The sequence below is a fragment of the Leuciscus leuciscus genome, assembly GCF_965113295.1.
Source record: "Leuciscus leuciscus genome assembly, chromosome: 18".
Lineage (NCBI taxonomy): Eukaryota > Metazoa > Chordata > Actinopteri > Cypriniformes > Leuciscidae > Leuciscus > Leuciscus leuciscus.
The window spans coordinates 31,105,621-31,131,965 of NC_138742.1; the positions used below are offsets into that span (position 1 = coordinate 31,105,621).

Sequence of the window (26,345 nt, forward strand, 5' to 3'; positions counted from 1 at the left end):
CTGAGGGATTTTTATTACTCAACATTTTATTCTATTGAATTGATAAATTGCCACATGTAGCTTTTAAACAGAGGTAATTTCATTATGGTTGTTGTAGTTCTGTTCTGGAATTTATTTTCAAGGAAGTGTCTATTAATGGTTAGCATACAATAACGTATTCAGCTAGTCAGCTTAAGATCCTTTCCATCTAAACTGGTTATATCTCTTAAGCCTAGTAGTGAATGTTTTATGAGAGGTGGGATCACCATATTCATCCAGTCATGCAGAGCTGAAGCTCAACCAAAACAATGTTCGTCCGCAAAATTCATGCTGTTTTGTTTTTTAACCGCTAGAGGGCCAAAAGTTACATAGTGTAGCTTTAATAAAATTATTTAATTGATTAATAAATAAAGGGTACATTCGTGGACATCAAAACATTTTATACTTAAATATCAAAATATACAAGCTTAAATTCTGTATTTTCAGTTCCACTCACAGCTGGAAAAAACAGATTCCATCAGTAAAACTGACATTTATTATCCATAATAAATCACTTGCATTTGAGGCTTGATTTAAATAAATAAATAAATACTTAAAGCTGCAGTCCGTAACTTTTTTGGGTTAATTATGATCCAAAATAAATTTTTGAGCAAGTACATAACTGTGTACATGCAAAAACAAGGATACATATCAGAAGGGTATTAAATGTAGTCACGCTATGCTGATTTTGTTAACATTAACAATTTGAGAATAAAGTATAATTTGCACGGTTTGACGTGATATGATAAGCGTTTTAAAAAAGTGTTAAAAAAGTTTTAACATTGTCATTATTTATGTAACCTTCCAAACCTGTATTCTATTATTTTAAAATGTTTTTTAAAGAAGAATTTGAAGAATCTTCATGCTGCTCTTTTTCATAGTTCATGGCGACCAAATAAATCATCAAAAATCTCTATAGTACAACATATCTCTTGTGCTCTTCAAGTCTTCCACAGCCACATGACAGCTTAGTGTAAGAAACACACCAAAATTTAAATCATTATTCACAGATACACTGTAGCTGAAGTCAAATATGTCTCCTTTCAAGGCATAATGTCATGTTGGACCTCAATAACTTCATAAATAATTGATTTTTGTGCATCATTGATATCATTTTTATTATGTTCTATGGAAAAATAATTAATGTATACGGGTTTGGAAGAAATTAGAAAGAGTACAAAAAGACAGAATTTAAATTTTGGGGCATATCTGAGGGTTGCATGTATGCCATATCCAAGTTTGCCATTCAGATTTGCTACCAAGTATGAGACTTTATAGCATATGTATTTCCCCTATTATTCAGAGGGAAAAGAAGGTTTTATGACTTCCTTCCTTCATGTTTGCTATGATCAGTTTATCTTCCTCTAAACGAAGTCGCTGTTTATCTCGTTGGAGAGCTGGCTGACTGCCACCTCACTGTGGGCGGAGCCAATGAGGATGCGTGCTGTCCGTTGGGGTGTGATGTCCAGGTAATGCCCTGTTTGTCCTTCTGGACAATGTCTGCATGTCTGGTGGCTCTCATTCAGTCCATTAGAGACCCATGTGTGGTTACACTTATTCTTTGTGTTCAGTTTTGAAAGGCTTGCTGTTCCTTTTTGCTGACTGTCTGTCTGGCACATGCAGGGACAGAGTGTCCTCTTGCATTTTGTGGCATCCCGGCACAGGGATTTTCGGAAGCTAGGCTTAAAGACGAGGTAGACCATTGGGTTGTAGAGGGTGGATGACTTGGCAAACATGGCTGCCAGGGCAAATGCCACTGGAGGTACCAAGTCTGGATCACCAAAGGCCGCCCACATGGATACCACAGCATACGGGCTCCACGCCATCAGAAATCCAATGCATACTGCCACTGATAGCTATATGAAGAGGAAACAGACAAAAACATTAACACATACATAAATACAGATAAAACACATTGTTCCCTGTGGTTTGCAGTAGAGGAGGAACAAGGCCCATTATGTCTGGATGCCCTGGATTACAAGTGTCCAGATCTCCTGCTATGTGCTTTTCCTGCTCCTGCTAGCAAACACCTACAAACTACTATTGGTCTGTGGTGATTACGTAATAGATAGGTGTGCTCTGGGGCTCCTCCATCTCTGATGTGGAAATCTTCTCCAGTTAATTTCTTCTGTCTAGTCAGATGTGAGTAAAAACATGAACACACTGGAGAGCTACTTTATAGAAGAAAAAAAAAAAGTATAATTGAAAGTGAGACTTGTTTAATACTGACATGCCATGTTTTTTGTTTTGTTTAGTTTTTCATGTTTTGTACTGTAGTTTAATATTGCTTGCATTAAAGCAATCTAATGTATACATTGCTGTTTAAATAGATGTGATATGAATTGATTGGAGTGCCGAATTTTAGAGCTTGTGAAAACATATCCACATCTCTATGATCAGATGCTTTCTTAACTGCCATTTTCTCACCACTGTCATTTTTGGTGTATGTTTCACGAGTTCCTTTGCCCATATAATCTTTAAGCTAATAAGGTTAAGCATATTTGGCTTGCTCTCCGCAGTGGAGGGGCTCGAGGAAGCAGCTTCAACTCGAGCTTAGATAAACCCCCCAGTGGGACTACTAATGCTTGGATAATGAGTATGGTAGCAAGATGCCTAAATTATGCAGGTGGAGCTGGGGAGGTGGAGGAACGCCAGAACAGCTGATGCCAGAGCAAGGTGAGCGGATACTTATGTGTTCCGGCAGTTAATGGAATGATTAGATGGGTTCACTCCTCCTGAAATTAAGTTGTGAATTTCACATATTTTGTTATTGAGAGGAAAGCACACAGCACATCTTTACAAGCATTTGGCTTGACTACGTTATCAAACAGCTAATAATGAGTTGCATAAACCATGCTCCCGTTCGCCATCTCAGAGTCAAACATCTGCCTCAGAAATGATAGGATAAGCTCTACCCAGCATGTTGACGGGATTGATTACCAGTTTGTGATGGTGGGTGCAAGGGTGTTGACTGATGAATTTGCACATAATTTGTCTTTAAACACCACACAGACAACATTAAAAACTTTAACTAAATAACTTCTGTAGCTTTAATAGGTATTTGTGTACAGTTACTTCATAATACAGTTTTCACAAGCACTTTAAAGTACTGTTTATTTAATTTGTATCTTGCATTTGTTCTCTTGTATTTATTTGTGCTATAGCTTTTAATTTGCTTATTCATTCTTATTTTATTATTGAGTGTTTACTTGTCTTTAATGTTTGAACTTTGTGTTAGTGAGGCTAGTATTAGTTTTTGCTGTGATTGTAAATTGGAATTGAGAATTGTGAAATTTCACTGGTATCTAAAATGTGGGTATTGTGAGTTTACATAGGTCAAAAACAACAAAATAAATAGCTTAATTTATTTATTTTGGGCAGGGACAGTGAATGTTTTGCCAGGGAAAGTACATTTTTGATTAAATACTATTTAATTTAATCCTTATAGGGGCTGTTTCCACGACACCGTTTTCAACTAAAAATTAAAACTTTTAATGCATTTTGACCGTCAATTTACACGACAACAGCGTTTGGCTGAAAATTCAAACTTTTGAAAACGAGACTCAAAGTATTGAAACGATACCATATTTTGCAAACTACAAAAACGCAAATTTGTGAAAAAGGTGACGTCATGCACATGCATGTTCAGCCTACAGATGAGAAGTGTTTCTTTACAAAGTGACATCACCAACCACTGGCCTAGCATGAATAATACAGCCTTTTTAACCCTTTTAGTCGTTTAGCCGCTTTTACGTTCATTTGGTTGGTTGTTTATTTTGGAATTGATTAAAGTGATCGCTGGTTCCCACCTCCTTCTTCCCTTATCAACGAACAGTGTTACATGTATATTAATACAGACATCTAACTTCTCTAATGTCAGATGAGTATTTATCATTTAATTCCTCAAAATTAAATGCAGCCAAAGATCAACCAGACAAGTAAAGAATGGATGAAAGGCTGAATATAGTATTTTCATACAGGCATCTAACTTCTCAAAGTCAGACTGTTATGTAAGGTGAACTCAAAAACAAAGGAGAGCTGGATCCAAATGCAGTGAGTTTAATAAGAGAATAAACATAATAACAAATCCAACACAGATAACAGAATGAGTGCACCAAACATAACATCCACAGAGGACAATGCTCAACGAGGAACATGAGAAACACTGGGGTTTACATACACCAGGGGTAACTGGCAAACAAGACACACCTGGGAACAATCAAGGAACCAATCAACAAGAAAAAATACAAAACATGGCGCAAAACAGGAAATAACATAAAAGTCCACACAAGATCTGGGGAACACAAGACAGGAATCATGACAGAGACAAATGTTCCATTTAATTTCTCAAAATTAAATGTAGCAAAGAAACAAACAAACACGGTGTGAATGACTGGCTGAATATTCATTTTAGACACACATAATTAGCTTGCACACGATCATATGAACAAGAGAGAAAGGGAATCTCCCATTTGCTCAGTTCCCTCTGCATTATAAAAATATATTGCGGACTTATAATCTACGCCTTGCCTCAGCAAATTTTATTGTGTTACGCGACGAAAATGTGTGTGTGCATTGTGTGTACGAACGATTTTAAGAACAAATCACGATTCACCAAAAATTCCGTAATATTATTTTTTTCTAAATAAAAAACAAACAATATAGGAACAACTGAAACCACACGTACGCAAAAACCACTTACTCTGTACGGCCTTAATCGTGTTAAGAAGTTTTTTTGGTAACACTTTACAATAAGTTTCATTAGTTAACTAATGTTAATGTATTAACTAACATGAACTAACCATGCATTTGTTACTGTATTAGTTCATCGTTGTTAACATTAGTTAATAAAAATACAGCCGTTCATTGTTAGTTCACAGTGCGTTAACAAGATTTTAATAAAGTATTTGTAAAGGTTAAAATGAACATTAACAAAGATTATAACTAAATGTTGTATACGTGCAGTTCATTATAAGTTAATGTTAACTAATGTAGTTAACTAATGCTAACTAACGATCTTTATTGTAAGTGTTACCGTTATATTTCATCCTAACACGACTATAATTATATAGAAGTATGTTGCATTAATTGTATTATATAATCCATATGTAAAATTAAATAATAAAATGATTAAATAATACAATTTAATTGCATCTTAAAAACATTTCATCATCATAGAGCTCTGTAATCTGGGTCTGTATAAAAGTCAAGTCACATTTATTTATATAGCGCTTTTTACAATACAGATTGTTTCAAAGCAGCTTTACAGAGATAACAGGAAAATAATGCAAAAAAGTTTGTTTCCAGAAAATAATGAAGTAAGTTTATTGTGAGAACTGGTGAGACCGGCACACTTGGCATCCCTCGAGGATCGGGCGAGAGCGCGTCTGCAAACAGCGGCAAGTTTGACGAGAGTGACGAAAGGCTGTGAGGAAAGCGTTTGTGGAAAGCCCACATATGGAGATGGTTTGGGCAAATAACTAACCTTGTGCACCTGGCCGCTCATTTACAATACTCCAAATTCACAAACATCAGAACAATGTGAAGAACAAATTCCTGTGCGTATGAATGTGTTGAATTAGGTGGAGATTTTTGTGAGAAGTTCCCCTGTGCGTACAAATACGAAATAATCCAAGCAATTATTAGCGAATGAGACCCATTGTTTGGTCTGGGTGCGCTTTATAGCTTCCTGGTTGTGATGTCCCATCACGCCATTGGACTGATTTCACACGTGCTTCAGATATTTTAGATACCAGTGAAAATTCACACTCCTCTATTCCAATTTGATACCACAGCTAAAACTACTAGTTTAACTAATAGAAATGTAATAGCCTACATTCTTAAAGACAAGTAAACAGCCAGTAATACAATAAGAACAAAAAAATCTAATTAAAAGCAAAAGCACAAATAAATACAATGCAAAATACAATGCAATACATACAAATGAAATAAACAGTGCTCTTCTGGCAGGTCTAATAGTTTTCAGGTACCAATATTCAATCAATCAGGCTAATCAAATAAATAACACTGCATAGTCTTCATATGCTTTTTAGGGCGTTTTCACACTGGCAGTTTAGTGCGGACCGGGGCACGGTTTGCATGAAAAATCGCTAATGTGAACGCTGTCATCGGACCCGGGTGCGCACTAGAGTACCGAACCCGAGACTACCTGGAGGAGGTGGTCTGAGCTCGGTTGCTCCCGAACCGTGGCGCGGTTCGCGTTAATGTGCAAGCAACACGGACTCGGGTGCGTGCTTGTTCAGGAAGTATAGTATCCCGCGCATGCGTATCACTGTCGATATCATTGTTTCCTCACACACGACAAACATGAGTGGCAGGGGAACGTTGTGTGACACTGAAGGGGTGATGTCTCTCACTATGTTGTGCATAATAGCACCAAAAAAACAGACAAATTACAGCTATGCTCAGTCGAGTTGTATTATCCATGCATTTTCCGTGTGCGTTTGCGATGACGTAAGATCACTGCAAACGCACCTGGGTTCGATACAACTAATTGAGTGTGAAACCAGACCAATGCTGCGGGGGGCGCCGGGAACTAGCGCACTCGGGTTCGGACCGCAGCAAACGAACCCAGTGGAAAAACGCCCTTAAAGTTCAAGGGCAGTGAGTGTTTTTTTCTTTGTCTTTTGTTGTTTGGTTAACATTAAAAACGCACAGACAGTAGCAGGATTATTAGGATGCTGTCACTTTAGGACCGAATGCACTCACGGATCATGCGTTTTGTGTTTGCGTTCACTTTAGACATAACAGACTATTTTTTACTACACTGTAAAAAAAAATTACATCCCCAAGTCCAAAATTTCAAGTGACCGATAACATCTAAATTTTTCAATTAGTCTGACGTATTATTTTTCATTGAGCCAATTTTAACAGACTATTGCAACAAGAATTTCACTTGGGCCAATTGAAGAATTTAGATGTTATCGGTCACTTGAAATTTTTGATTTGGGAGGGTTCGACATTTTTTACAGTGTCGGATACTCGCAGAGACAGGCATTTTTGCCATAATTTTGAGTGAATTTGTCCATTGAAGCTGTAGGAAACTCAAAAGCGAAGACCAGGAGACTTGGTTGTATCTTCAGCGGGATTCTTTATTGAGAACACGAGCTGTCGGTAGCTGAGGTCATCAAGTCTGACTAAGGGAACTTTATATGGTATCTTATAGGCATTCAGTGGGCAGTCCTTAAAGGTGCTGACAGTCCTTAAAAGTTGCTTATTTATAACGCTATTGCTATTATAACGGCGGATTTGCCAGACGCACGCCAGGAGCGGTTCACAGCCGAGGAGACAGGCGTTCTCGTCAGAGCCGTAAAACACAGAGAAGTGACATTGGGGATGGAGAAACCCACCCAAATTAGCTTCGGTTAAACAGGCGTATAATAATTTGGGTAAATGTGTAAGCTAGATTTATGCTTATTTTTTCACATCTTCATGGACACAACAATGATTTCCCTCGTGTGTTAATATTTTTCCTTGTAATAATGTATGGTTTTCTAAAAATGAGAACTGCTGCTTCTGTGTAGATGAGATAAGCAAAGTGTATGTGCGTTGTGCACATGCTACATTTATTATGAACAAGCATGCGCCCTTAAAATAGCATGCGCAACTGACTTTAGACTAGGTTTTTCCTGGTCAGTGGCGGAATTGTTTTCTGAAACTGCAAAATAGCACCAGGGAACGTTTGCGCCGGAACACGCCTCCTCTTTGCGCTGAACCGCCCCCGGGAGCGCAAGTTCATTTCCTAATTTACCGACGTGCGTCTGTGGAGGGAAAAGTCCGCTGTACGCGGGTGCAAAATAGGAATGATACATTCTGACGGTGTACAAAGTCAGTTGCGCTGGGTGCAAGATAGGGCCCAATGTAATCATTCACACATAGTTTGACTCTCAGTAGGAAGATCAAAGACTGACAAAACCCCTTCAATGGAAACTATATTGAATCTAATCAGAAAGTTGATGCCATCATGTTCACCTTGAATGCCCAATACAGTGCAGTTCACCTTAGTTTTTCATGTGATGTTATGTAAGGATGTAGGATCAGCAGATCTTAAACATATTCTTACATTTGTAATCCTACAAAGGCCCTGGTTATACCACTTGACATTTTTAAAGTTGTTACATTTAAATACTGTACAAGGAATCAATGCAATCACTCCAGTGAGGAACCAGTATTACTACCGTCACCTCCAACAGGTTCAAAAGCAGTGGAGTACTCCTTCTCCTCAACTCTATGTGTGACTCTTACCTTGACAATAAGTGTTTGCACATTGGAGATTTTGTTCTGCGGAGAGACGTGCTGCTGCACTGCATGTTGGGCCCCCCGGACCGTCACAAGGATGAGAGTGTAGGAGAGGATGATGACGGTGCAGGGTACGATGTAACAGAAGAAGAAGAGGCAGATGATGTAAATCATGGCCGGCGTGCTGTAGCTGGGCGCGCGCCAGTCGATACAGCAGGCGGTGCCGTAAGGCTCTGACCCGTACTGACCCCAGCCTGAGAGCGGACCTACTGCAAACACTGCAGCATAACACCACACTCCAACCAGCAGCAAACGGGCATGGGACGAGGAGAACTTATTACCTGATAAAACACACACATGGCAATGATCAGAACAATAAACTACCATGCTATTTAAACTGCTACTTTGCAGTGTAGTATTTGTACATGCAAATTTATATATGTTTAGAGCAGTGTTATTTTTGTATTATTAAGATACTATGATTTTAATTTCCAGCGCAGTCCCTAATGAAACGTCCTCATCTGACCGTATGGGAACGTTCTGTTAACGTCCCAAATGTCCTCTTTGTAACGTTGCTGCGTGAGCAGCGTGACCATAGAATAACCAATATGCAACGTCCCCCTAAAGTCATATTGGGAACGTTATCATATGACCAACAGAAGACCATGTGGGAACGTTCTGTTAACGTTCTGTCTGGCCAATCAGAGCAGAGTAGCTCACGGAAAGGAGGGATTGAGAGTGATTGATTCATCCATCGAGTCGTTTGAGAATCATTGAACAATGTGGTGATGTGCAATGTCTATTATGAGAAAATGAAAGTGTTTTTTGACCTTTGGATGCATGTAAACCTGTTGTAGCAGACCTCCAAAACAAAATTAGTAAACTTTAAAATGGCATAATAGGGGCAATTTAATTCTCTTTTACCTTTATTTAACTGTCAAAAGTACAAAGAAAAGATGTTCAAAGTTTTCACTGACCAACTTAAGTTTTGGGACTGAGAACTTAATGCCAAGCTGAAACATGGACTCATCTGAGTCACATTTCCACTGTCTTTTAGACCATCTGAGCTCAGGCCCAGATAACTCTATATCTGCTATATCTGCATTAAACAGATGTATAGATTTCTATCAGAGATTCAAGTTGCATTTCTTGATGTAGCGGCAGACTGTGTTAAAGGACAACGGTTTTCCAAAATACTCTCAAGCCTGTGGCTATATTTAACACAGTCGCATGATGGTTTCTCATGCAGTGCCGTCTGATGGCCTCATGACCCATCCTGGCTTGCAAAAACTGAGACGCCCCTTTTGCACGCAATCACGATACCCTCACCTATTACCAGTTAATTGTGGACTGTTTTTAATTATTATTAATATTAGAAGTAGTAGTATTGAAAAGTAGGCATTAAACAAACACAAATTGGCTTCCATAAATTTCCTATGGTGGAAAGCAGATGGCAGTATTTCGTTTACTGTAGTTTAAACAGTATTTTGTGTATTATTATTAAGGTCCCAGAAGCAATAACTCACCAAAAGATGACTAGTTGATGGAACAGCATTATAATGATGTATGTATTTAGTCACACCATGTAGACTGCTGCACTTTCAGCATTTTAAATAGACAAATAAGTTGCCTGGATCATGGTAATGGAGTGATGCTTCAGGCCCAAATAAATATGGCAGGCGTTTGCTGCATCCTCCCCGCTGAGCGCTCAGAACCGACCTACAAGACTGTACATCAGGGGTTTTTGCCCATGATTGTGATTTGCATAATTCCTTGGGTAAAATTCGGAGCTAAAACAACACAGACAATATATGTGCAAATGAACACAACCATAGATACAGCTTATTCAGAAACCCACCAGTTCATAACCTATCCCCCCCCCCCCCCCACCCCATCCCCTCTCAATTAAATAACACTCAATCAAAATGAACTCAACCATCATAATTTAACTGCCCATCTGTGCAGCTACATAACATGAAAGAAAATGGAATGTAAATGGAATTCATGGTACGTTTAACTCTATTAACCAATTCTCTTATTTTGCTGAATCACGTCCTGCAGTAAATGTAGTAGTCTGTGAAATTTTAATTTCTAATTGCTGGAACTTTCAAGCAAAAAAATGTTTTATAAAAATTCTCAATATGGCACAACAGCTTCAGCACAACAGAATCACAATATGTAAAAATAAATAAATAAATAAGTCAGGGCCTCAGTAATGTACCATAAAAGAGGGCAACTGAATCCGAGCTTCAGAGTTAGCCTGTAGGAAAATATTATCGCTCCAGTGAAGGAAAGGGCTTAAGCATCCAGCTAAACTCACTCACAGCAATGAGTGAGTGAGAAAGGTTATAATCACTTTAGCCTTTGGCTTTAAAGTACCACCATAAAAATACAGGAAAACTTGTAGGAACTTGAAAAATAAGTATTTTACTATGGATAAAAATAAGCAGTCTACAATTAGCAGGTCGAAGATGAAGTGGAGTGCATGTGTTAATCTGACCATAGTTCAAGCTGTCCTAGTTTTAACAAAATAAACCAGCACAGACGCGCACATCTAATCACGTCTTATTCAATCAAATGTATTATTTAAGTAAAATAACAGTTAGCTGTGCATTAGGTTATTTTTGAGAATAGCTGCCCTGAAATGTTAAAAATGATTTTGAATATAAACATGTTATAAAAGGAATTACGGTTCTAGGTTTCAAACAAAAGATTTGTCTGAACGCAGACAATGTTTTGTTTTGTTTGTTGCAGCACCAGAGGTTAGTATCCCTAGGTTGATGTCCATCTTAAAAAAATGTGGCACTTACTCGGGATATGAATTAAATGTTCAAAAAACACAAATCTTAAGTTATAATTACACCCCTCAGAATGACATGCTGAGTAGATTAAAATTTAAGTGGAATTCATGAAGTATTAAGTACTTGTGTATTATAATAACAAAGGATTTTTCTAAATTGTTTGATAGCAATTATGGCCCTATAAGCAAGAACATTAAATCAGATATAGATTGGTGGTCCCAACTGCCCTTAGAGATGCATAACAGTAAAAATTAACAAGCTCCCCCGACTCTTATACCTCTTCCAATCCTTACCTGTCGAAGTTCCATTAAAACAGTTTACTGAATGGGATAAGTGGACTTCAAGATTCGTATAGGGGGGTAGGAGGCCAAGAATTCAGCTACCGAAAGAGAAACGGGGTCGATCACTGCCATGTTTATCAGATTATTTCAAAGCAGCCCAGCTAAGACCTTTAGCATGCTGCTGTAACGCAGAATATATAGCAAAGTGGAAGTATTTGGTGATCTCGCAGCTGACTGTACCATTGCAGTCAGTGCTGGGTACCAAACCTTTATATGAACAGTATTCTAAAAGTTTAAAGATATGCAAATCACTGTTACATGAAAGACAATCTAGACTATTAAGATGAGTTGCTTTCGACCCCGACTTTAAACCAGCAAGGGCTGATGGGAGGTTTCAGCTCTGGTATAGGCTTGGCATCACCTCTTTTAGTTAAATTTCATCAAAGGGAGAATTAGATAGCTTTCAGGAGATTTCTGATAAATATGGTCTGGGAAAACTTTATTTTTTAAGGTACTTACAAACTAGTGTCACAGGTCGGGGTGGGCCAAGCCAGACTGCGCTCACCCCTAAACCACTGTCACCCAGAGGAGCGTATCAAGGAGGAGGCAAGAGGCAGGAATAAAAGGAATGGCAACTTTATTTTCTATTAAAAAGCAATTAAGAAATCCTAATCTAAAATTCCTTGTCTTCTTCTTCCCAGGAACCCGGAACAGCACCGCCGCGGGTATGGACTGGCGAGAATCTCAGGTGAGTATCACAGGTGAGTAAGGATATCGAGGCTCACTTCCTTCACGGACTGGTGTCAGACTCCCAGTGGGAAAGCGTTGGACAGGTGCGTATCACAAGTGAGTAGAGAGAACGGGGATCACTTCCTTCACAGGTGAGTGTCAGACTTACAGTGGAAGGGCGTTCGACAGGTAAGTGTCACCGGTGAGTAGAGGGATCACGGCTCACTTCCTCACAAACTGGTGCCAGACTCACAGTGGGAGAGCGTTAGACAGGTGGATATCACAGGTGGGTAGAGGAATCACGGCTCACTTCCTCCACAGACTGGTGCCAGACTCGCAGTGGGAGAGCAGTAGACAGGTGAGTATCACAGGTGAGTAGAGGGATCACGGCTCACTTCCTCACAAACTGGTGCCAGACTCACAGTGGGAGAGCATTAGACAGGTGGATATCACAGGTGGGTAGAGGAATCACGGCTCACTTCCTCCACAGACTGGTGCCAGACTCGCAGTGGGAGAGCAGTAGACAGGTGAGTATCACAGGTGAGTAGAGGGATCACGGCCCACTTCTCGCAAACTGGTGCCAGACTCAGTGGGAGAACGTTAGACAGGTGGATATCACAGGTGAGTAGAGAAATCACGGCTCACTTCCTCCACAGACTAGGGCCAGACTCAGTGGGAGAGCAGTAGACAGGTGGGTATCACAGGTGAGTAGAGGGTTCAAAGTGCACTTCCTTTCCAGACTGGTGCCAGACTCGCAGTGGGAGAGCAGTAGACAGGTGAGTATCACAGGTGAGTAGAGGGATCAAGGCGCACTCCCTTCACAGACTGGTGCCAGACTCTCAATGGGAGAGCGTTAGACAGATGAGTGTCACAGGTGACAGAATCGGCTTCAACAGCAATACACAGTTCTCACATGGGTTGCAAGAGACGGATAACTTCACACCATGCAGGTAGGCTTCAGGGCTGCGGCAGCCTCAAGGTCACAGACAGAGCGGGGTTTCTCTAGAACAGACAGAATCAACTTCAACAGCAATACACAGTTTTCACATGGGTTGCAGGGGACGGATAACTTCACACCATGCAGGTAGGCTCAAAACTGCAGCAGACTCGGGTCGCAGGCTGAGCGGGGCTTCTCCCGGACAGACAGAATCAACTTCAACAGCAATACACAGCTCTCACGTGGGTTGCAGGGGACAGATAACTTCACTCCGTGCAGTTGAACTTCAGGGCTGCAGCAGACTCAAAGGCACAGACAGAGCAGAGCTTTCTCTAAGGCAGACGAGATGAAGACTTCACACAGCAGTATACAGTTCTCACGTGTATTGCAGGGGACAGATAACTTCACACCATGCAGTTGGACTTCAGGGCTGCAGCAGACTCCAAGTCACAGACAGAGCAGAGCTTTCTCTAGAACAGACAGAATCAACTTCAACAGCAATACACAGCTCTCACGTGGGTTGCAGGGGACAGATAACTTCACACCGTGCAGTTGGGCTTCAGGGCTGCAGCAGACTCCAAGTCACAGACAGAGCAGAGCTTTCTCTAGAACAGACAGAATCAACTTCAACAGCAATACACAGCTCTCACGTGGGTTGCAGGGGACAGATAACTTCACACCGTGCAGTTGGGCTTCAGGGCTGCAGCAGACTCCAAGTCACAAACAGAGCAGAGCTTTCTCTAGAACTGACAGAATCAACTTCAACAGCAATGCACAGCTCTCACGTGGGTTGCAGGGGACAGATAACTTCACAGTTGGGCTTCAGGGCTGCAGCAGACTCCAAGTCACAAACAGAGCAGAGCTTTCTCTAGAACAGACAGAATCAACTTCAACAGCAATACACAGCTCTCACGTGGGTTGCAGGGGACAGATAACTTCACACCGTGCAGTTGGGCTTCAGGGCTGCAGCAGACTCCAAGTCACAGACAGAGCAGAGCTTTCTCTAGAACAGACAGAATCAACTTCAACAGCAATACACAGCTCTCACGTGGGTTGCAGGGGACAGATAACTTCACACCGTGCAGTTGGGCTTCAAGGCTGCAGCAGGCTCCAAGTCACAGACAGAGCAGAGCTTTCTCCACAAGTCCTGGTCTACCGCACTGATGATCGCCAGGGGCGGACAGAACACTCGAGAGATTTTTCCTCGCGGTCACAGACGGACTTCACTTCGCTGAATCATCTCTCTCTTCTCCAGCTCAGTCAGCGCGTTTCATTCCTCTGGGCCGTCCTCGCGTCCTCTCAAACAACGCTCCTCTTCCTTCAAGACAACCCCTCAACTGCAGTGCCCATAACCAATTCCCCACGAGAGAGAAACCACCAACGATCGGGGGGGAGGACGATCCAGATCAACAGGGCAGAAGAACAACACAGCACCACAGCATGGCACAGTACACCCAGCCTTCTCCTCCTCGTGTGTTTTATCCTCTCTAAAAGCGGGAGTGGCCTCAATCAGACGCTCAGAGTGAAGTCCCTACACCTGTCGTCAATCTGCCGTTTAGTTGTCATGACGACAAACACTCATACAGATCTGGAGCTGTTTGTCACCCCGTGACACTAGGACTTATTTTAATAAAGAGATACGATACATGGAGAAGCATGGCACAAATTTAACTGATCTATTTATCGACATGTATAAAGATAATAGGAAACTTGTCTCAAAACTATATCTAGCCATTCAATCCATAGAGAAACAATCAACAAATAAGGTTAGATTAAAATGGAAAAAGAATCTGGTCTAGGTATTTCAGAGGAAGACTGGCTGAATATCGTCTCGGTTACCAATGTAACCCTCGTTCCCTGAAGGAAGGAACGGGAGATGTAACGTTGACGTGATGGCGTAATTGGGATCACTTCAGGGAGCCCTATCAACTTCAAGTGTCTACAGAACGAGCCAATGAACGTTGGCGTGCGTGAATCGCGTCACGGGCCCCACCCCGCAGCGGGTAAGGGAAGTGGGAAGCGGGAAGCGGGAAGCGGGAAGCGGGCGCACGCACATATCGTTTTTCGCTGAGAAGCCAAGATAGTGACGGCCATACAGCGATGGTCAGCAACATTGGTGACGGGACGTTACGTCTCCCGTTCCCTCCTTCAGGGAACGAGGGTTACATTAGTAACCGAGACATTCCCTTTCAGTCGCTCACGTTTGACGTAACGCCGACGTGTCAATGTAATTGGGATCCCTTGGAAAATGCCACAGTTGCTGCCACATCCAGCGCCCTACGCAAGACTCTCAGACTGGCTGGGGCGGAAGGCCTGCGTAGAGGGAGTTCAACTGCTGTTCCGTTATACCCCACACAGTGGAACTCTTGGATAACACTGGGAGAGCGTGCCTTTCCAGGGGAGAGGGACACTGCGGAAGCCACATCCTTCCTGAAGGGAGGTACCATGTGGAGAATACACATATGGACTGGCCGGTAGGGGCAGTGCAACATATGGAATGTCACTGGGGTAGCTCCAGCCTGAGAAGGGGAGACAACACCGGACAGTGACGGCAGAGCGGACTCTGCCAAGGAAAAGACACGGGCTCACCGAAGGGAGCCGATCGTGGAAGAATACGTATATGGGATCCCCGCAGGGATCACCACATATGGAACCCAGCCTAGTACAAGTTACACGTAGCATACGAGCACTAGGCCTGGCGTCGGACGTGCCGCAACATCCGACTGCCGAAGGGGTGCAGAGGAACTCTACAGGGTTCGCCTGAGTGGGGAACTCGACTCGAGCAAAAAGCGCACGTTTGCTCTTTTGTGAAGAAGAAAAAGAAATATACTCTTTCCACTATACTCTCACAGTGCTGAGGCACCCAGGCACCAGTACTCCCAGCAGTGCTGTAAACACTGAACAGAGAGAGTCTTGAAGGAGTCTCCAACACAGTAGCAGTCTGTAGATTTCGGAAGACAAACAGAAGCTCGGCTCCGAAGTGAAAGACGATATGTGCATGTGCCCGCTTCCTGTTTATACCCGTGCTGCGGGGCGCGTGACGCGATTCACGCACGCCAACGTTCGCTGGCTCGTTCTGTAGACACTCAAAGATGATAGGGCTCCCTGAAGTGATCCCAATTACGTTACGTCGAACGTGAGCGACTGAAAGGGAAATGTTCTGTACAGGCGACTTCCACCAGTTTGGGTATGTGGAGAGAATTCTGTTGGCGGAATCTTATTAGATACTTTGTTACCCCCAAGTTATAATCTATTCAGACTTGCGAGAAGGGAAGTGTTCTATGTTGGAGGAAATGTGGGGAACGGCTGGCAGACCATTTTCATGTATTCTGGAGCTGCCCAGCCATTCAGTCATATTGGCAGGAGGTAATACAAGTAATACATTTTATTTTCGGTGATGGAATTGACTAGTCATTTTCTACAATTTATCAGCTCATTTGATGATGAAAGAAAAGTACCTTTTAAAGATATTATTAGCAGCCAGCAAGAAAGCTGTAACACGAAAGTGAGCCCAACAAAGGCTGAGTGGCTGGACATTATGACCAGTGTCCAAAATATGGAGAGGATGACTTTCGCTTTAAACCTACAGATGGATAAGTATTTGTAGTATTGGGAAAAATGGATTGTGTTTACGACTTCATGACATGTTTATTGACCAATGTATCATCTGACATATACATTCATCAATGTTGATAAATATATGAGAAAATATATTTTCTCACCCTCATATCGTTCCAAGAAACACAAATAAAAAAATGTTTTATGAAAGCTGAGGGAATTCTGTCCCTAATTGAAAGTCCAATAGACCAAAACTTTGACTTTTAATGTTTTCGGAATAAACTTTATACAGTATAATGACCAGCTTTCGTGCACACATAGACCAAATAAAATATTATAAATGTGCAAGATCCAATGAGGTTTGTTCTTATGAGAACAGCCACATATGAGCACTATTCATTTATAGAACAGCAGCTACGCTTTAAAAAAATAATAATGCACACTACAGTATCTGTGCTGCAATATTTGACCAATTCAGAAAAGATGAAACATTGTCTGGCCAACTGAGACATGGTATGGAGATAAAGGTTAGATCACTCTTTTTTGTTGTTGGTAGAGCTACATCACACTGTGAGTGTACACTAGCATCATTTGTTGTTTACTTTTGGGATCTTATAGAGCATTGGACTCAGAAATAGTGATGTGGTTCGGAATGTGACCCGAACCTGAGTCGGCTGTATATACACAACAGTGCGAAAAAAAAGCATTAATTACCCATGCCAGATCTAGGTGGAGGGTTTCTGAAAGCACTGCAAACTGCTACAGCAAACACTGAACAAGAAAGTTGAGCAGCAAGCTCATTGGCTGCTGATCCAGCAGGAACCAATCGGCTGTGAGAACGATGTGATTGCTAGCAGATTGAGTTAAAGCAGAACTATGCAGCTTTGCCGATTTCTTGCTTTCTCGCTTTTTGCTCGCGGGTTTCTCTATAGAGCTCTATAGAGCTTCTCCCGCTGGTCATGTGCATTTGTTTTCAAAGAACCCGGCGAACGCACTGAGCCAGGTCCACTGAGGTATGTATGATACACAGAAGGCTAGCAAATAAACATTTAGATAGTTTATGTGTGCAGTGCTGTACAGCAGTTCGTTACATCGCAAGACCTGATATCACGCGATACTTCCTGACGCTGAGGCCGGCGGCCCAAAGTTGCAAGTGTGGTTTTTCCGCTCACAGGCGCTCGGGGGGTGCGAGACGACCATCATTCAACCCGAAAAATGTCATATAACCATTCCAATGACTCCGAAGCTGTTCGGTTAAAGGGATAGTTCACTTTGAAATAAAATTTTGGTATGTTTTAGCTTACCTCAAGGGCATCCAAGATGTAGGTGTCTTTTTTTCCGCAGTAGTTTCAATTTTGATATTTTCAGGTCAAACCGTTCTTGTCTGTCAGTCATATAATGCAGGTCGATGGTCACTGTCTCAAAGAGCATGCACAGAGTCCATATTAAAACAATTCCCCATCGTCCAAATTAAACAATTCCCCATCGTAAGTACACATTGATGGCCCAAGACACGAAACGAGCGGTTTGTGTGAGAAAACGAACAGTATTTATATCGTTTTTACCTCTTGAACACAGCCACGTCCAAGTGATCTGAGAGCGCGGGCGGGTATAGATATATACACTAGACTCAGATCATTTGGACGCAGCTGTGTTCAAGAGGTAAAAACGATATAAATACTGTTCGTTTTCTCACACAAACCGCTCGTTTCGTGTCTTGGGCCATCAATGTGTACAGACCATTTTCGATAAAACGATAACGATTTATATCACACAGCTGCGTCCAAATGATCTGAGAGCGCGGGCGGGTATAGATATATACACTAGATGTCGCATTGGCTACGGTAGTGCGACTTCTAGTGTATATATCTATACCCACCCGCGCTCTCAGATCATTTGGACGCAGCTGTGTTCAAGAGGTAAAAACGATATAAATACTGTTCGTTTTCTCACACAAACCGCTCGTTTCGTGTCTTGGGCCATCAATGTGTACTTACGATGGGGAATTGTTTAATTTGGACGATGGGGAATTGTTTTAATTTGGACTCTGTGCATGCTCTTTGACCATCGACCTGCATTATATGACTGACAGACAAGAACGCTTTGACCTAAAAATATCAAAATTGAAACTACTGCGGAAAAAAAGACACCTACATCTTGGATGCCCTTGAGGTAAGCTAAAACATACCAAAATTTAATTTCAAAGTGAACTATCCCTTTAAGGTAAAAAAGTTACTTAGTTCCCCTTTAAGAACCAATTAGCAAGCTAGAGTTTCATGACAGAACTTTGTATTTGTACTCCTTAAAAAAGTTATAATTATTTAACGTTTTTTTCTTTCTGACAGTGAAGCATCTTAACATAACATATATAATTTAATTCATATGTGGACACTAGTGTGTTTATATTTGCTACTGTACAACTTCACTCATGGCTTATCCAATCAGATTACAGAGCCAGAACTGTCTTGCTTTAGTAAGAGGTTCTGTCTGTGCACAGCACTCACTTGACTCTCTATGGATTCAAGCATGTTATATAATCTTCTTTTGCGGTCTCAGTTTTTAGAGGTCTTCACTTCATTTTCAATTCATAAGATTGAATCAGTGTTACTCTCCTTAGAATTTGGAGGTACAGACCAGAAATAGATCCCATAGTGTGAATGGAGCGTGCTGCACATAAAATAATAATAATAAAAAAATGAATAGAGGAGTTGCTGGAGACATCACCTACATAGCGCTTAGTTCAATGATACAGCTAGAAATTTTGCTTACATGTTTGATGTATTTTAAATTGCTGTTAAGGTATATGTTTTCCTTATATTTAGGGGCATAAATAGTACAAAATGTAGGCATTTTTAGAGCAAAAAAAATAAATAAAAATTGCTTATTCCGTTTGTCTTGTTTTGACATGTAGCTAATTTATTCATTTGCCAGAGATTTCTTGTGCCTGTTTAATACCGCATTTGTAAGCAGAAGCGGAAGCTGAGCGGAAGCAGTAAAAGTGTCCGCTTCTCCCACACACACCATATAACATGCTGTGTAGTGTAGTTTAGCTTCAACTTAAGCTATTCTTATACTTTAAATAGATTTAAAATGCTTTTGTGTTTTTGGGCAACTCCTGGCAACAGTGTGCTTTTGTTTTCCTTTGTTTTTACACAGTTCTGAAAGTCATAATGTGACTGAAATACAGCGGACATCATGTTTTTATTGTGAATTATGGGGATTCAGATCCACGGTGACATGCCCCCATGGAAGAAAATTTAGGCTATAAAGGCTATCATGATCATTTTGCCAACAATGAACCATGGATTTGTTTAGTTTATAATACGTTTTATTTTTAACAAATACAACATATAGCCTAACATTCAAAACTTATCGGCTTAGACTGCATTTGAAGAAAAATAAACACAACAGTTTTCTGTAGCCTTGTGCGAACTTATTCAATAGAATTAGACTTCTAGAATGTTCTTTCCAGTGCAAAAAATTATATTTTTAATTTAATTAGACAACATTTTAAGGAAGTGTAGTGCAAATATATTTATATAATTATACTTCCATTATAGTTAACTTTCTTTCCAGTGCAAAACAATAATACATAAAAAAACAGCTAATAGAGAAAATCTAAAATATTGCACTCAAATACTGCATTCAAGCAATACAACACCTGTATGCACATGGAAAATCTCACAGAAATAAATAAACCTCCAGACTAAGCACATTGTGCAGCTATTTTTTCCATGTGTACTTTTTTGATTTCTTTACAATGTCAGGCTAAACCTCTACTATCTCTTTTAATAGAATCACTTTCTTATCAACTATATTTGAGTTTAAAAAATCCACATGATTAACGTTACATAGCCTACTATATCAGCCTCTGGAGACGTCTGACGGACAACAAGGAACCTTGACATCGCTCCCTCCTGTGCCCGGACAATTGGCCTTGTATTCATTGTCCCTCACGCATTCCAGCCACGGGCAGTCATTTTCCCATTCAAAACTATATGTTTGTGCTCTTTTCTTTTTCGCCGGCTGCTCGGAGGCGCTCGGAGGTAGTCATTTTACATTTCCCACTGTTGTCACTTGTCGTCATCGTTGCTACGATACGTGACTCACAATGACTGAAACGACCAATTAAAAGGGCATTTTCTGATGATGTTCCAAGATGTTAAATTAGAAATTAGTATCTACCGCACCGTCTGTTTTTTTTCTTATCAATTATCATAGCCTACAAATGTCTTCGTTCATAGTCTGACATATATTAGAAGCTATGTGTCTGTCATGGATTTGCACTGAATTGATTCTCAAAAATACGGAACAAAGTGCGTTCCGTATCAGTTCAATACGGAACAAGACTTTTATGTGTCAAATACGGAACGATTCCGTATTATACGGAACGGTTGGCAACCCTAATTGTGAAATAACCGTTTTCTCATGTCAAACCGTGATGATTTTCACCATAAACAACGCACTGTCACTTTAATCGAGGGTGAGCTATGCAGCAGAAATAGACTTCCTGCCAAAATGATCACAGCACTGCTTCTAGAGGATGAGCCGGCCATGATGCCAGTTAGTTAAATGGTGTAAGACAGGTCTCTTATAGCAGCTTGGTTCTCCTTGACATCTTGCTGAATGACTTCGGAGTGAAAAAGGCCCTTCATCAATCATTTGTTGGGTTGGTTTACATTTAATAGCAAGAGTCATGGATGGGTGGCAATTTCAAGGCTGCTGTGTTGCAGAAATTGAACCACTGCTCATCACACTCCTCACCCGGTTTCTCTCTCTTTATATGCTTGATTTCACCATACGACTGATAACACAAAGAATCAACCCATAAAACTGCAGATATAAATAAAATTGCCCCTGCAGGACTACATTCTTCTTTTTTGACCTGTTATTAAGTCTATAGTTATTAACTAAACTATTATGGTTTTGACATTTTAGAAAAGCTGTAAGATAATTAAGACATTAAGATCTATATAATTTCTCTTTTTGTCTTCAATAATTAAGACATTAAGATCTATATAATTTCTCTTTTTGTCTTCAATAGTTCTCTATTGAAGACAAAAAGAGAAATTATATAGATCTTAATGTCTTAATTATCTTACAGCTTTTCTCGATTGCTTAAACACTATAACCAGGCTTTTGAACAAAAATTTCAAAACCATAATGCCATTTATCAAAAAGCACACCCATTTCACTAAACTATAAACACTATTCCCTGTTTTGACACATGAGTCAGATTTGTTGAACTGTCACTGCTAAACTCTACACACAAATCCTTTCATTTCTCATTGCCTACACCATGTTGTCATTTAGAAAGCACTAGCACTCAATATTGTTCACTCAAGTCAGCACAGCTTCAGCTCAGTTAGCACACAATTACCCAAGTGGAAACACTAAGAGTCAAAATTGAACACACATCAATCAGAACCTTCAATAGACAGATAAAAGGGCCCAAATCAGTTTATTGAGTTTTGGAACAATGGATCCAGAAAGACATGAAGGAAGCGATCGAGGAGGGATAAGAAGGTGGAGGAGGAAGGGCAAGAAGACAAGCAGTCTCAGATGAAATTCAAGCCACTCTAGTTGCCCATGTCTTAGTCAATGGTATGACTATGAGGGAGGCTGGGCTACGAGTAAGGCCAAATTTGAGTCGCTTTACCGTCGCCTCGAGAGCCTTCAGGGAGGTGTGGTGGCAAACAAAATTCTATCACTGAATAAAAGACAAACATTTCCAATAGTCTTTGATGAGGTTTATTTTCTTGCAAGAAAAGGCCAGCAGTCAAGAAAGTTATGTTTCAAGAGGAATTTATTGATTGATAAAATTAAATTAAATATCCCCAAAATATCCCCAACTGAGCAAGCCAAAGGCAACAGTGGCAAGGAACCGAAAAACTCCATCAAGTGACCTAATGGTGTCCTAAAACTCCATCAGGTGACCTAATGGAGAAAAAAAACCTTGGGAGAACCCAGGCTCAGTCGGGGGCCAGTTCTCCTCTGGCATTTATGAGCTAGAGGCCGGATTGTAGTTTGAACTGTGGGATTATATGAATGCCTGGCTGAAGAGATGCGACTTTAATCTAGTTTTAAACTGGGAGAGCGAGTCTGAGCAACGAACAGTATCAGGAAGACTATTCCAGAGTTTTGGAGCCAAATGTGAAAATGCTCTCCCTCCTTTGGTGGTTCTGAATATCCTAGGTATGACCAAAAGCCTTGAATTTAGTGATCTTAAAGAGCGCGATGGATTATAGGGCGATAAAAGATCCGTTAAATAGACTGGAGCTAAGCCGTTTAGGGCTTTATAAGTCAGTAGCAATACCTTGTAATTAATACGGAACTTTATAGGTAACCAATGCAGTGATGATAAAATCGGTGTTATATGATCATATTTTCTTGATCTCGTAAGAACTCTAGCGGCGTCATTTTGGACTAACTGTAGCTTGTTTATTGAGGATGCAGGAAAACCAGCTAATAAGGCATTACAGTAATCCAGTCTCGAGGTCATGAATGCATGAACTAACTTTTCTGCATCAGAAACTGATAGCATATTACGTAGCTTAGCAATGTTTCTAAGGTGGAAAAAGGCTGTTTTTGTAACATATGAAATATGATTTTCAAAAGACAGGTTGCAATCGAGTATAACACCCAGGTCTTTTACTGTAGAGGATAAAGTAACAGGACATCCTATGATGTTAAAGTTGTATTGTGCGAGGTTTTGTGGGCGGTTTTTTGAACCGATAAGTATTACCTCTGTCTTGTCTGGATTTAATAAAAGAAAATTACGCGTCATCCAATCTTTTATATCTTTAACACACTCTGTCAATTTGGAAAATTTAGCGTTTTCATCCGGCCTTGATGAAATATATATTTGAGTGTCATCAGCATAACAATGGAAACTAATTCCATGTTTCCTTATAATATTTCCAAGTGGCATCATATATATTGAAAATAACAGAGGGCCTAACACAGATCCCTGCGGCACTCCATAGTTAACTGGAGTTATGATCGATTTTTCTCCATTTAAATAGACAAAATGGTAGCGGTCAGATAGGTATGATTTGAACCAGCTTAGTGCTTGTCCTTGAACACCAGTATAATTTTGTAGTCGATCTAAGAGTATTGTGTGATCTATAGTATCGAACGCAGCACTAAGATCAAGTAAAACTAGTATTGAGATACAGCCTTGGTCAGAAGCTAAAAGTAAATCATTTGTGATTTTAACGAGCGCAGTTTCAGTGCTATGATGCGGTCTGAATCCAGACTGAAACTTTTCATAGATATCATTTTGTTGCAAGAAAGAGCCCAGTTGAGCGGACACCACTTTTTCTAATATTTTAGACATAAATGGAAGATTTGAAATGGGTCTATAATTTGCTAGATTATTATGATCTAATTGTGGTTTCTTAATGAGAGGTTTTATAACTGCCAGTTTAAATGTTCTTGGAACATGACCTAGAGATAAAGACGAGTTAATAATATTGAGGAGAGGCTCTTCCACTACAGGTAACACTTCTTTCAGTAGTTTAGTTGGTATAGGATCTAATAAACATGTTGTTGTTTTAGATGAAGTGATAAGTTTATTTAACTCTTTTTGTTCTATAGTTGTAAAGCACTGTAATTGTTCTTGCGGGGTGATAATTGAAGCTGAATTATAAGGCGCGATTGAAGATTGAACGTTTACAATTGTGGTTCTGATGCTTTCTATTTTCTCAGTGAAGAAGTTCATGAAATCATTACTACTGAACTGTAACGGGATATTTTGTTCGGGTGACGTCTGTTTATTTGTTAGTTTAGCCACGGTGTTAAATAAAAACCTTGGATTATTTTGGTTGTTTTCTATTAGTTTGCGGAGGTGCTCAGCCCTGGCCGCTTTTAGGGCCTTTTTATAACGTGACATACTGTCTTTCCACGCGATTCTAAAGACCTCTAAATTAGTTTGTTTCCATTTACGCTCTAAAATACGGGTTTCTCTCTTTAAAACATGCGTAGTATTGTTATACCATGGTGCTTTATTTTTCTCTCTGACCTTTTTTAATTTAATAGGTGCAACCACATCCAATGTTCTAGAGTGAATGGTGCTCATAGTGCTAGTTAGTTCTTCTAGTTCATCTGTTTGTTTGGGTTCAGGCAGCAGCTGAGACAAATTAGATAAGCAATTTGAGAAATTATCTATGGTGGATGGAAGGATTGTTCTGCCTGGTCGATAACGCGGCGCTGCATGACATATTACAGCAGTACGTAATATGCAAGTTACCATGTAGTGATCAGTGACTTCATCACTTTGTGGAATGATATCTATATCGGTTGGATCGGTTCCATGTGATATAATTAAATCGAGTGTATGATTAAGACGATGTGTTGGTCCGATGACGTTTTGCTTGACCCCAAATGAATTTAATAAATCTGTAAACGCAGCTCCTAACGCATCATTTGGATTATCTACGTGTATGTTAAAATCTCCAACAATTAATGCTTTATCGACATTGACTAATAGGTCTGAGAGAAAATCTGCAAACTCTTTTAGGAAATCAGCGTAAGGCCCTGGCGGTCTATATACGGTAGCCAAGGCTAGAGATAATAGTGATGTTTTTCTAACATCTAAGAGCGCAACATTTAGTACAAGTACTTCAAATGAAATGGATACATAGACTCATTAATACCGAAATAATCATTTGGTTTAAGCCAGGTTTCAGTAAGGCAAAGTACATCGAAGCTATATCTGTGACTATTTCATTTACAATAACTGCCTTAGGTGTGAGTGATCTAATGTTTAGAAGACCTAGCTTTAGAAATAGTTTTTGTTTACTAATAGCAACATTTTCTGTTTTAATAACAATTAGATTTTTCCTAGATCCTGCATTAGATTTATTATTTGATCTCACTAAACGAGGAATAGACACGGTTTCTATGCAATGTTCTACACTAGTATTTATATCAGTTGAATTGGAGCAGCAGAGACTATGATTTGGACTTTTGGTTACTAGTCAAAGGGTATTTAACTTTTATAGAGATGTTATCTGACAGAAGAGCCGCTCCGAATCTGCTTGGGTGTAAGCCATCAGCACGGAAAAGCCTAGGACGCTCCCAAAACAGATTCCAATTATTTACAAAGAGCAGTTTCTGCTCATTGCACCATGACATTAACGATTCATTTAGCGCAAATAATCTGCTGAACTTTTCATGCCCTAGTCGGTACGTGGGAAGCGGTCCTGACACAAAGATCGTTGTTTCAGGCGATGTGCTGCGTACCGTATCGAATAGATTCCTGAAGTCTTTCTTCAGAATCTCCGTCTGGCGCAGCCTGATGTCGTTCACTCCCGCGTGCAGGACCACAGTTCCGACGCGCTCGTCACCGTTCAGGATCTCGGGAACGCGAGCAGCGATTTCAGAAACACGAGCACCAGGAAAGCAGTGACTTTGCACCTTACTTTTACCTAACGTAGCGTGTACGTGCCGAACGATGGAATCGCCGATGATCACAGCATCGTGTTCTGTTTCGCGTAGAGGGGAGAAGCGGTTTTGTGTGGATAACTCGAAAACCGGGAGGGTCGGAGAAAGTCTTGGTCTAAACCTGACTCGCGTCTTCCGCTGCGGAACCACCCAGGCTTCGTGGTGGCGTGTTGGAGCCGGAGTGAACGAGACCATGGCTGATTGCGACCGATGCTGAGGAACGCACGGAGTAGACGCGGTCGGAGTCAGCGGGTTAGTAACATTAAACACTGATTTGTGTGCATCGGCACGTGATGTTTCAAGAGCCAAACACCG

At 40.6% G+C, this 26,345-nt stretch overlaps 1 protein-coding gene and 1 long non-coding RNA gene across 2 annotated transcripts in view; one reads left to right on the top strand and one right to left on the bottom strand.

Moving 5' to 3' along the window:
* Positions 1-894: 894 nt before the first annotated feature.
* The window catches only part of opn7b (opsin 7, group member b), a 130,909-nt gene continuing 105,458 nt past the window's right edge, over positions 895-26,345 (bottom strand). Inside the window, exons 5-6 of the mRNA XM_082145207.1 lie at positions 8,284-8,618; positions 895-1,874 (exon numbers count right to left, since the gene is read on the bottom strand). Coding sequence (XP_082001333.1) covers positions 1,383-1,874; positions 8,284-8,618 — 827 coding nt within the window. The 3' untranslated portion in view covers positions 895-1,382. The remainder of the gene's footprint in view (positions 1,875-8,283; positions 8,619-26,345) is intronic.
* LOC309480722 lies at positions 11,934-13,740 on the top strand. The gene is made up of 3 exons (XR_014199756.1): positions 11,934-12,192; positions 12,460-12,530; positions 12,780-13,740. It is a non-coding gene; the product is annotated as an uncharacterized lncRNA (long non-coding RNA).